Below are 12,852 nucleotides of genomic sequence, written 5' to 3' on the forward strand. Positions count from 1 at the left end.
CAACTGCTAACCTTGATTTGAGGGATGTAAACAAATTTGTGCACAAAATTAGAGATCAGCTTTTTGTGCATATGGTAAATTCAGGGATATTTTATTTCAGCTCATGAAACCTACATGTTGCGTTTATTTTTGTGTAGTATAAATCAGCTCAAAACAAAAGCACGTGGAGTAATGAGTAGGATTCTGTTTTCACTTGCAAAAGTGATTGCTTTTGAAAGCGTTGTATCTGCCTTCCACATGAAAACTAGTTTGAAAATTCAAACGTATATTTTATGAAAAAGAGATCATGCTGCCTTGTTGACAACATAAGGGAGTGGCGCAGATTGTTGTTCGATTTGAGCTGGCCGCTCCTCCTCCCTCACTGGCTTCGCCTGGTGAAGTGATGGCCCATAGGCAAGTTCAAACCGGGCCATCTTATTCTACTGCTGCCACCGATTGAACATAGACTCCAAAGAACATATCACTTGGTCATGCATTACATAAATGTGTGGACAGGGCAGAAAATGATACCATTACATGCCTCACCCGTATTTCACATTAAAATAGTGGACAGTGAAAACATTCATATTTTTTTATTTTTAAAAAGTCAAACCACAACAGTATCATGAGCAAGTTAAATACTAAAGCAATTGCGCAAAAACTGAAAAGGTATCCCAAAGTACAAAATACGGTATCGTTTCCCCGCACAGAAAATTCATACAAGATGTTAGTTTGATGCAAGTATTTGCATTGTCAATGAGAAATGCAGTGAATATACAGTCAAAAGTTAAGACCCACCTACTCACTCAAGGGTTTGACTTTCTTGTTACTATTTTCCTTCAAACTTTGCTTTCGTCAAAGAATCCTCCATTTGCAGCAATTACAGCCTTGCAGACCTTTGGCATTCTAGTTGTCAATTTGTTGAGGTAATCTGAAGAGATTTCACCCCACGCTTCCTGAAGCACCTCCAAGTTGGATTGGCTTGATGGGCACTTCTTACATACCATACGGTCAAGCTGCTCCCACAACAGCTCAATAGGGTTGAGATCCGGTGACTGTGCTGGCCACCCCATTATAAACAGAATACCAGCTAACTGCTTCTTCCCTAAATAGTTCTTGCATAGTTTGGAGCTGTGCTTTGGGTCATTGTCCTGTTATAGGAGGAAATGCGCTCCAATTAAGTGCCGTCCACAGGGTATGGCATGGCGTTGCAAAATGGAGTGATAGCCTTCCTTCTTCAAGATCCCTTTTACCCTGTACAAATCTCCCACTTTACCATCACCAAAGCACCCCAGACAATCACATTGCCTCCACCATGCTTGACAGATGGCGTCAAGCACTCCTCCAGCATCTTTTCTGCATCTCACGTTCTTCTTTGTGATCCGAACACCTCAAACTTAGATTCTTCTGTCCATAACACTTTTTTCTAATCTTCCTGTCCAGTATGTGTTCTTTTGCCCATCTTAATCTTTTCTTATTATCGGCCAGTCTGACATATGGCTTTTTCTTTGCAACTCTGCCTAGAAGGCAAGCATCCTGGAGTCGCCTCTTCACTGTTGACGTTGAGACTGGCGTTTTGCGGGTACTATTTAATGAAGCTGCCAGTTGAGGACTAGACACTAATGTACTTGTCCTCTTGCTCAGTTGTGCTCCGGGGCCTCCCTCTCCTATTCTAGTTAGGGCCAGTTTGTGCTGTTCTGTGACGGGAGTAGTACACAGCATTGTACGAGATCTTCAGTTTCTTGGCAATTTCTCGCATGGAATAGCCTTCATTTCTCAGAACAAGAATAGACTGACGAGTTTCATAAGAAGGTTATTTGTTTCTGGCCATTTTAAGCCTGTAATCAAACCCGCAAGTGCCGATGCTCCAGACACTCAACTAGTCTAAAGAAGGCCAGTTGTATTGCTTCTTTAATCAGAACAACAGTTTTCAGCTGTGCTAACATAATTGCAAAAGGGTTTTCTAATGATCAATTAGTCTTTTGAAATTATAAACTTGGATTAGCTAACAAAACGTGTCATTGGAACACAGGAGTGGTGGTTGCTGATAATGGGCCGCTGTATGCCTATGTAGATATTCCATTACAAATCAGCCGTTTCCAGCTACAAAAGTCATTTACAACATTAACAATGTCTACACTGTATTTCTGATCAATTTGATGTTATTTTAAATGGACAAAAAAAAAAGTTTTTCTTTCAAAAAACAAGGACATTTCTAAGTGACCCCACACTTTTGAACGGTAGTGTAACTCTGGGTCTTCCTTTCCTGTGGCGGTCCTCATGAGACAGTTTCATCATAGAACTTGATGGTTTTTGCGACTGCACTTGAAGAAACGTTCAGTTTTTGAAACTTTCCAGATTGACTGACCTTCATGTCTTAAAGTAATGATGGACTGTCATTTCTCTTTGCTTATTTGAGCAATTCTTGCCATAATATGAACTTAGTCTTTTACCAAATAGGGCTATCTTCTGTATACCACCCCTACCTTGTCACAACACAACAGATTGGCTCAAACGCATTAAGGAAATAAATTCCTCAAATTAACAATGTTAATTGAAATGCATTCCAGGTGACAACCTCATGAAGCTGGTTGAGAGAATGCCAAGTAAGTGCAAAGGGCGGCTACTTTGAATAATCTAAAATATATTTTGATTTGTTATACACTTTTTTGGTTACTACACGATTCCATATATGTTATTTCATAGTTTTGATGTCCTCACTATTATTCTACAATGTAGAAAATAGTAAAAATAACAAAAAACCCTTGAATGAGTAGGTGTCCAAACTTTTGACTGGTACTGTATAATGAAGGTATAACACACCAGTGTTCCATCAGCATTGTTTAGTTCATTCTGACATACTTTTTATTTTGGGGAAAATTCAGAACATAGTAAAGGACGTGCTCTGTGAAGGATGGCTATGATAAAATTGCAATCCAAAAAATACAAATAAAAAGGTAAGTCTGTGGGGCGAGTTCAATTCATGTGTAGACCTTTGCCTTCTGTCAGGAGGGCATGTGGAGCCGTGATAAAAGTTCAAGCACTTTTGATCCCTTGCCACTGGGGGAGTCATGGTTATCTCGTGGGGTCATCTCCAGCCCATAGAGGTGCTCAAGGAAGCTATACAGGGAGGCTAGCTGATCTGGGTACCCCAGTTCAAACACACGCAGAAGCTTGAATAGCTTGTCCAGTGCATTGCTCAGGCCCTCCTGAGGCAGGGGGATTGCCATCCTATCAACGGGGAACACGATGCAAAGCTGCCGGCCAGGGGCCTCCAGGGGCCCCACGCTCACTATGTAGGGCTGAGCGTGGGAGGCAGACTCTGGGCCCTCCAAGGAGGTAGGGTCACAGAATAAGGAGGACACCTCGGTGTCCATCTGTAGAGGAACAAAGGAGGAAAGGTCTTTCAAAGGGGTTCTTCAATTACATTCCTTCAAAAAGTCATTGTTACCCTTCTAAAGTTGCCAACAAGTTCCTTCTAAAACTCCCCTAGTTCACAAACTGTTAATCTATATAGCAAAGAGGAAATGTCTGAGTTTATTACTCAGTCTGACCAGGAAGTATAAAAAAAATTATAAACTGTTGCTCACCGGTACAATGTCCACCAGATACCGAATGGCCTGCCTGACACTGCTCCTGGAGGGTAAGGAGGCTCTACTGGTGTTTGTTGGTGGTAGTACATAGATCAGGACCTTCAGCATAGTCAGGGTGTAGGAGTCTGCAGAGGAATCAGAGGGGAACAAATACGTGAAACTTGGCATAAAACAACTCAAACAGAACACAGCAATGTACTCTGACCACTGAGTAAATCATTCAGATAATTTTCAGTCAGTCTGTCAATGGTTTATTAGGAGGTTGACTGTAAAGTCTCTATTCCATGTATACTGAACAAACAAAAAATAAACGCAACATGCAACAATTTCAACGTTTTTACTGAGAAATAAACTTTGTGCATATGGATAATTTCTGAGATTTTATATTTCATGAAACCAACACTTTAAACATGTTGCGTTTATATTTCTGTTCAGTGTAGTTAACCTCTGACCTCCTTGCTGTGTGGCAGCCAGCTGGAGAAGTGCAGAGATGTCTGGGTGTTTTTCGCACTCTGCGATCTGGTACACCCTGGGCAACACGAAAGACGACCACTGGGCCAGAAAGGAGTGGCCTTTACCTGGGAACATCCTCTCAAACTCCAGGTCAATCTGAACAAAGAAACACCTTTCAGATCCCAATAATACACTTAGTCACCAATGCGTTGTTCCACTTCAAAAAGCACAAGAAAGAGGATTTTTACACCCACCGACTCAAATTGTTCTGAAATCGTTTGCTGTTTGGAAAGTGATACAACAATCAATTCCACAAATATTCTAGTTTAAAAAAATATATTGTATCGTCTGAGAAATTAAGCTAATTGATCGCATCCAAATAGGCCATTTGAATTTATACGATTCATATCATAATCAATAAATAGACATGAGGAATCCAAAGGAATAGACAAGTGTCCAGTGGGTGGCTTTTGACCACTTCTTTGATTCCTCATACAGTATCTTACCTCATTGTTAGGAAAAAGTTTGGTTCAAATTGGATGTTAGGTACTATAATATTTCAGAAATATATGAATCCTAAAAATAAAAAAACTGGCAATTTTAGGTACAATCAATTAGCTTAATTTCTCAGAGATTTAATTATATATCATTAAAATAATGTTGCAGGAATGCTAACCTTGTCGGTTTCTAACTTCAGAAACAACTTCAGAACAATTTGAGATGGTGGGTGTCATACACCTGTCTGAAATGACATGGAATGAACCTAATACAAGTCTATCTGTGGCCTTTCTAGTCGAGTGAGCATCAGTGGCTTTCTCCATGAAGACTGGACTCACCGTGGCGGGTACGTCAAGAAAACGTGGATATTCGGCCAACACAGCCCTCATACTAGGCCGTGTGTTGTTGATCCACCTCCTGCGTGCGTTGAATGTGAGGTCCATAGCACCGTGGATGGCAGGCAGATTCCTGGTCAGGGGCCTGGTTTTCTTCATCAGCTCCACCCACCTCTGGGTCTCCTCGCTAGACTGGCTCTCCAGGAGCCCAGGTCCCGATCTAGGTCCAGCGGGGTCCAACAGACCTGGCTCTGGCCGACGCCTCTTCAGCACATACTTCTTCTTGTGGTCTTCAAGGGTGCGTCGAGAGTTGCGCAGGCGCGTCTCAATGTAACCCGTACGGGACAACGGGTCGTACAAGTGTTCCTACACAGAGAGAGAGAGAACACGAAAAGACAATTGTCTGTTCAGTAAGTGACAATTCTGTAAATCCTACAGTAATCAATTTACTAACTCACGATGCCATTGATGCCAGCAGAGGGTGCACAGAGCCTGAGTCCTGGGAAGAGCTCCACTATGTGCTCTGCCAGCATGGTCTTCTGAGCAGAGGTAGGGTAGCTGCAGAGAAGGACAGGAGATTAAACGTCAGAAACACTCACAAAACATTGAGTCTAAATGGAAGAGAAAAATCTCTGCTCTCTCAGTCCCTTCCCTTTCTCATCCCAAACACACATACAATCAGCTCCTCACAATCCAAACTCCTCCACGATGAAGGACACAGAGAACTTGATGAGCTTCCTGCGGGACAGCTCACACAGACAGCCCTCCCTCTCGTACTCCCGCACCACCTCAGGACACAGCTGCTCCAGCCACAGGCGCAGGCGACCTACAAAGTCCTGTGGACCAGCCTCCACCTGCTCCTGCCCAAACTCACCGGCCTCCACACCACTCTGAGAATGACAGGTTTAGATAAGTTAAGGACCGAGGTTCACACTGTCAATTAACATTTGGTGCCTAATATGTTTTATGAGATTGCGAGGTCGGCGATCGAGGACTGAGTAGATGTGCTTTACTCACATTGGTAGAATGAGGCAGAGGCAGAGCAAGGGCTTCCTCAGCCATGCAGCATCTCTCCATCTCAGGCCGCTCTGTTTTGATGTTGGCTGGGCTGAAGCAGGGGTGCAATGCATCCTGGGGCTTGGCAGCCATCTCTCCCTCCAGGGGCACAGCCACAGTCCTCAGGTCTCCTTCATGCAGCCTGTGGTCATCTGCAACTGAACATTAGCAGAGAGGAGACAATGAGGAAGAGCATGAGGTAGCCTAGCAAGCCGCCTGATCTCGCGAACTTACATGAATGGTTCGCTGTACGGATATGCCATTCATGTAAGCTCGCGATATCAGGCAGCTTGCGAGGCTACATGAAAATACTGCAAGTCACGATATCGAGAGAGCCTCTCTCACTAAGGCTTTCTTTTCTCTGTAAAACTACATCACAACCATCTTTCACTACATTGAGTCAGGACTTACAGTGAGTGGTACCTCCCCCGTCAATAAGGGCCATGTCTTCATTGTGCTCCGTCTTGTACACTCTGTTCATCAGCTCCCACTCCTCTGGGATCCCCATGCCCTGACCCTCCTCAAAGTCCACCATCACCGGCCCAGCCGACACAAGGTCAAATGGGTCAGGCAGTCCAGCACAGTCCTCCACCACCTCCTGGGGATGGGGCTCCACGGTGGTCCTTTGTGATGCTTGGGAGGTCGAGCAAGTGGTCTGACCCATTGGATTCTTAATGTTGCCACGCCCACCACCCCCCCTCTGTCCTGTGTTACAGAATGCCTCTGAAGACCCAGCCTGCACCCTCCAGTCACCCCCGCTGGGGGCTTCTAACCTCTGCTTCAGTCCCAGGGTGTCCTGGTCCCTCTGGGTCACTGAGGAGAGTCCCTGCTGCTGGTCCCCTTGGAGCCCGGTTAACAGACGCACAGTCTCACACAGCACAGACTCCACTGCTGTACGCACTGCCTCCTCAATGGCCCCACCCAGTCTGTCCCTCAGGAAGCTGATGGACAACTGGACATCCATCTTGGCACAGCTCTACCTGGCTGCCTCTGTGACTTTAGACACCAACTTCAGGTTCGGGCTCTATGGGATGGTATGTAGCTAGTCTATTCAAAAACCACCAAACCTGGGTATTGTCAAAGAATCTCTAGTATAAGTTATTGCTTAAGTTCTTCCTCTCTGATAATTGATATGACCACCTCTCTAAGCCTCTCTCACTTGGAGCGTCAACCAGAGATACACACTGAGTAATATTAATTTTACTAAGAACAATCATATTAGCTCTTCACCCTAAAACTACAGATATCCTGGCAACCCAAAAACCAATGTCAACATAGCTAGCTAAGCTGGATCACTAACTAGTAACATTACTACCATATTATGCAGAAGACACATTTCGGTTGAATAGAATGAGTTTTGCAACTGACTAGGTATCCCATTATGATTGCTAGCAACAAAACAAGCTCCCTAGCTAGCTAATCATTTCCATTTCCTATCTCTGTAAATTAACAGATTCATTCAACTAGTTAACGTCACCAACATTTCACAGCAAATTATCGAAACAATACTTGAAGTCTACGCGGGATTGGGACTTTAAACCAAAGCTACAGTGCGTAAAACATTAATATATAAATATTTGAAGCGTTCTAGCTAGCTAGCTAGCTATCGGTTCTAGCTAGCTATCGTCCCCTAAATAAAACGTCATCAGCAAGAGGCTTCATAGAAGAGACCGGTGTGAAGCCAGTCAGTGTACAGAGATTTGACTATAATTATTCAGCAGTAATGTTGCCAATGATCGAGCCAAATGAATTGTTCATATTGAAATAGTTGATGTCATACATTTCACAGAACATTGGCCTGGACACTGCAGAGAGGAAATGTCATGAAGATAATTGTTTCCCCAGACTCAATCCCTTTGCTTTTAATGGATGAATATAAAAAGCCCCCTGACAGGGTTGAAAGAGTTGACAAAATACACTAAACAAAAATATAAACGCAACATGTAAAGTGTTGAGCCCCAAAATAATTTCTATATGCACAACATTATTATTTCTCTCAAATGTTGTGCTCAAATTTGTTTACATCTCTGTTAGTGAGTATTTTCCTTTGCCAAGATAATCCATCCACTTTACAGGTGTGGCATATCAAGAAGCTGGTGCACCTTGTGCTGGGGACAATAAAAGGCTGTTTTGTCACACAACACAATGCCACAGATGTTTCAAGTTGAGGGAATGTGCAATTGGCATGCTGACTGCAGGAACGTCCACCAGATCTGTTGCCAGAGGATTGAACGTTAATTTCTCTACCATAAGCTGCCTCCAGCGTCGTTTTAGAGAACTTGGCAGTACGGTCAACCAGCCTCACAACCACAGGCCACGTGCATGTCGTTGTGTGGAAAAGCGGTTTACTGATTTCAACATTGTGAACAGAGTGCCCCATGGTGGCAGTGGGGTTATGGTATGGGCAGGCATAACCTATGGATAATGAACACAATTGCATTTTATCAATGTCAATTTGAATGCACAGAGATGCACAGAGATACCGTGACGAGATCCATTGTTGTGCCATTCATCCGCCGCAATCACCTCATGTTTCAGCATAATACCCGGCCCCAAGTCGCAAGGGCCTGTACATAATTTCTGGAAGCCTGCATACCAAACATGTCACCCATTAAGCATGTGTGGGATGCTCTGGATCGACTTGTACAACTGCATGTTCCAGTTCCCGCCAATATCCAGCAACTTCGCACAGCCATTGAAGAGGAGTGGGACAACATTCCACAATCAACAGCCTGATCAACTCTGTGCGAAGATGTGTCGCGCTGCATGAGGAAAATGGTGGTCACACCAGATACTGACTGGTTTCCTGATCCACGCCCTTACCCCCCTTTAAGGTATTTGTCATGTGAAATCCATAGATTAGGGCCTAATGAATGTATTTCAATGGACTGATGTCCTTATATGAACTGTAACTCAGTAAAATCTGATATTGTTGCGTTTATATTTTTGCTCAGTATATTTAATGCATTCATTCATTGGATGTTACAGTACTTTGTGCCAATCATAAATATAGAATCTCAATCTAGATCTGTGGTGCCATTGTACTTGAATCTATCTCTGACATTAGCATTGACAAATCATTATTCTTGAAGTGTGTCCAGTTTGCTCATTTCCAAATGAACAGAATACTAATTTAGAAAATGTGCTTGTTATACAAAGGTATAGACTCCCACAACAATATTTAGTGAAAACATTGCGTTTTGCATGTGCTCTTTTCATTTACATTTAAGTCATTTAGCAGACGCTCTTATCCAGAGCGACTTACAAATTTTCAGCCGCGAGGCAGGACAAATCTGCGAAGTGAAGAGCGACCGATGCTGCCAACCCTCTCTGCAAGAAAGTCCTTGGAAAACAATAGTATGCTCAAGAGCTGAAGATGTTAAAAGACAAAAACAAATCTTTCATTACCCCAGGACACTACAACAGGTGACTATCCCAGAAAAATAAAGAAGAGGAGTAAGAGGAGATCTTTTGTTTTAAGATGATCCATTTTAGACTGTACCTGCTCCTTCTCGCTGTTGATGATGACCAGGTCTCCTTCCAGAGCCTGACAGTGCCTCCTGCTGACTTCCCAAGTCGTGCTCTACTCAGAGAAGGTGTAGAACCCTCAAACTGGACTCTGGACCTCGAAGCCAGTTCCAATGCATTTGTTCATTGTTGCCCTCTAAATCGGGGACTGATTTAGACCTGGGACACCTGGTGGGTGCACTTAATTATCAGGTACAACAGAAAACCGAACCTCATAGGGTAAGAGTCGAATAGCCCTGGTGTTTTATTTATTTTATCTTTATTTAACTAGGCAAGTCAGTTAAGAACAAATTCTTATTTTCAATGACGGCCTAGGAACAGTGGGTTAACTGCCTTGTTCAGGGGCAGAACGACAGATTTTTAACTTGTCAGCTCGGGGATTCGATCTTGCAACCTTTTGGTTACTAGTCCAAAGCTCTAACCACTAGGCTACCTGGTGTAGAAGCTGCAGGCCCTCGTTTTGTCGCACCTGGACTACTGTTCAGTGTTGTGGTCACGTGCAAGAAAGAGGGACTTAGGAAAATTGCAAATAGCTCGGAACAGGGCAGCACAGCTGGCCATTGGATGTACACCGAGAACTAACAATAATATGCATGTCAATCTGTCCTGGCACAAAGTGGAGGAGAGATTGACTTCATCACTACTTGTATTTGTGAGCGGTATTAACTTGTTGAATGCACCAAGCTGTCTGCTTGAACTGCTGGCACACAGCTCAGACACCCATTCATACCCCAAAAGACATGCCACCAGAGGTCTCTCCACAGTCCCCAAGTCCAGAACAGAATATGGCAGACGCACAGTACTACATAGAGCCATGACTACATGGAACTCTATTCCTCATCAAGTAACTCATGCAAGGAGTAAAATTAGATTTAAAAAACATAAAAATACACCTTATTGAACAGCGGGGACTGTGAAGCAACACAAACACATGCACACACACGATAACATACGCACTATACACACACACACGTACACATGGATTTTGTGTTGTAGATATGTGGTAGTGGAGTAGGGGCCTGAAGGGAACACACACTTTGTGTGTTGTGAAATCTGTTGTGAATGTATTGTAATGTTTCAAAAAAAATTGTATAGGTGCCTTCGTTTTGCTGGACCAGAGGAAGAGTAATGTGGATCCATAATTAAAAAAAGGCAAAATAGTAAGAAGAGGGGAGAGGGCCTATTTCTCAGAGCAAAAGAACAACACTATGGATGATGTGCAGATTATAACTTTAAATCACCTTTTTTGCCGACTTTGTTTAAAATGTAGAAAAATAGCCGTTTGTTTAGGTACCAAAATGAACACTAATAAATAAATGAAATAATCTTACAGGACACGAGGGAGGGAGAAAACAAATAGACGTACCTTTGTCTGAGCAATTCCTAACTGGCTTTATATCACACTTCACTGGCAGACTGCCAGGCACAGGTTACTTCTATGAACTGTCAAATACACCACTCAATTGCCCTTAAAATGATGTTCACTAAAGTGACTCGACCATAGTTGCGAGACATGGAGAGGAAACCAGTGATTGATAAGGCCTTCACACTAGTAGGCAAAACATACAACCCCTTTTTGAATTTCATCCAATATATTCCATCTAAAACGTGTGACATTGTTTTTTCACGCAATGCTATAATGGTGGAGAATATTCACAGTAGCAAGTATACAGTTGGTCAACAGAAATAAGGCGTAGAGAATGGAGACAGGAACAGGATGTCTTCTTTTTTTATCTGTACAATGCAAACAAAATATTAGGTTAAGTATAAATAACAAATGTGTATGACACAGGAAGGCACACTGTTCATCTTATACATTAATCCACCCAAGAGTTGCACTTACCTCTACGTAGCCCCCCTGGTCTCTCTCTCGGGCCTGTTAATATCCATCTCCAGATTGTTACTCTATATGCTGGAGTCCACGTCCATTCTTTTCATGATACTGATACAAGGACAAGGGTTGGTTGGTGAGGAAGGTAGGATGCTTCATAACTGAGAGGGAGAAAGGGGGGGGGGGGGGGATGGTTTTACAACACTACAATTACGTCGTCATTGATATTTTTCACCATGTCCTTATTAGGAATGATTCTCATGTTGTAGTAATGTGTTCTAACCATCTAATTTATTAAAAACCTAAAGATATTGTAAAGACAATTTAAAGGGAAACTGATGATTTTTAGTTCTGTGGATCGTGATAACTAACAATGAGGGAATGTATTTATATTTTCAACTGTTTTCAGTATTTTTTTTATATATGTATATCTGGTCAACTCATTACACATTTGATATTTGTTCAGTTTCAACAGATCATGTGAAACAGTCAAAGATAGAGAAAAAGAGCAAAGTTGAAAAGGCCATAACAAAACCTACCTGCATAGTAATATAAAGTCTAAAAAGGTCCTCTTTCTTCTTTATGCAGGTTATCTTGATCTAATCAGAATGTCAAGTTGCCAAACCAGTCTTATCTGAGAGCTGCAGGTTCAGGTTAATCTCAATCCTAAACCAATTATTTTCAGAAAGATAGTGGTATAGTTGTCTGGGAACCATTCTCAGTAAGAACCTAAAACAGAGGTCACGGTGGGTAAGTTAGTGATGAAAATAACATGTGGCATAGCAAGGAGACAGGTTATAGTATATACACAAGTTGGCCTCACAAATAATTAATAATATACAAAGAAAGTTAAAGAATCTGTAGTTTTAGTGATTGGCTTGGGTGTATGCTGCAGTATCACCACATAGCAAAATACCGACATTTACTAAATAAAGTAAGATAGATGGCAAAGTCTTTAAATCAGAGAAAAGTATGCACATAGTGGTGGAATTGGAGTGTGTAGTGCCTTACAAATTGTATATCTCCATGAGAGATCAATTAGATAATGTTTGTTCATGACACTAGGGACACAATTCTGTTTTGTTGATCAAATATGCACTAAACAAAAATAAACCCAACATGTAAAGTGTCCTGTTTCATGAGTTGAAATGTTCCATAAGCACAAAAGAACTTACTTCTCTCAAATATTGTGCTCAAATTTGTTTACATCCCTGTTAGAGGGCATTTCTCCTTTGCCAAGATAATCCATCCAGCTGACATGTGTGGCATATCAAGAAGCTGATTAAACAACATGATCATTACACAGCTGCACCTTGTGCTGGGGACAAAAGGCCACTAAAATGTGCAGTTTTGTCACACAATGCCAGTGATGTCTCAAGTTTAAGGAGCGTGTAATTGGCATGCTGACTGCAGGAATGTCCACCAGAACTGTTGTCAGAGAATTGTATGTTAATTCCTCTACCATAAGCCTCCAATGTCGTTTTAGAGAATTTGGCAGTACGTCCAACCGGCCTCACAACTGCAGACCACATGTATGGTATCGTGTGGGCGAGCGGTTTGGTGATGTCAGAGTGCCCCA

The 12,852-nt window shown here is 42.4% G+C and overlaps 1 protein-coding gene and 1 long non-coding RNA gene across 2 annotated transcripts; both read right to left on the reverse strand.

Annotated features, from left to right (window-relative positions):
- Positions 1-557: 557 nt before the first annotated feature.
- Positions 558-7,572, reverse strand: LOC139564996 (uncharacterized). Its single transcript, XM_071384969.1, has 8 exons — positions 6,326-7,572; positions 5,876-6,072; positions 5,549-5,748; positions 5,317-5,416; positions 4,862-5,224; positions 4,025-4,181; positions 3,570-3,697; positions 558-3,356 (listed from the first exon to the last, which is right to left on the reverse strand). Exons 1-8 carry the CDS (start codon positions 6,876-6,878, stop codon positions 2,985-2,987), a joined length of 2,070 nt encoding a protein of 689 aa, XP_071241070.1. The 5' UTR covers positions 6,879-7,572; the 3' UTR covers positions 558-2,984.
- A 3,709-nt stretch (positions 7,573-11,281) lies between these two features.
- LOC139565518 (uncharacterized) lies at positions 11,282-11,941 on the reverse strand. Its single transcript, XR_011672915.1, has 2 exons — positions 11,813-11,941; positions 11,282-11,434 (listed from the first exon to the last, which is right to left on the reverse strand). It is a non-coding gene; the product is annotated as an uncharacterized lncRNA (long non-coding RNA).
- Between the last annotated feature and the right edge of the window lie 911 nt (positions 11,942-12,852).

This window comes from Salvelinus alpinus, chromosome 36 (assembly GCF_045679555.1).
Source record: "Salvelinus alpinus chromosome 36, SLU_Salpinus.1, whole genome shotgun sequence".
Lineage (NCBI taxonomy): Eukaryota > Metazoa > Chordata > Actinopteri > Salmoniformes > Salmonidae > Salvelinus > Salvelinus alpinus.

What these genes read in the sequence shown, in the direction of transcription:
- LOC139564996 (XM_071384969.1), bottom strand. Translation starts at nt 6,878, where the DNA reads ATGGATGTCCAGTTGTCCATCAGCTTCCTGAGGGACAGACTGGGTGGG. An exon ending in CGGGGGAGGTACCACTCACT is followed by an intron (nt 6,073 to 6,325) that starts GTAAGTCCTGAC and finishes GCTAATGTTCAG; the next exon opens with TTGCAGATGACCACAGGCTG. An exon ending in CTCTGCCTCATTCTACCAAT is followed by an intron (nt 5,749 to 5,875) that starts GTGAGTAAAGCA and finishes TGTCATTCTCAG; the next exon opens with AGTGGTGTGGAGGCCGGTGA.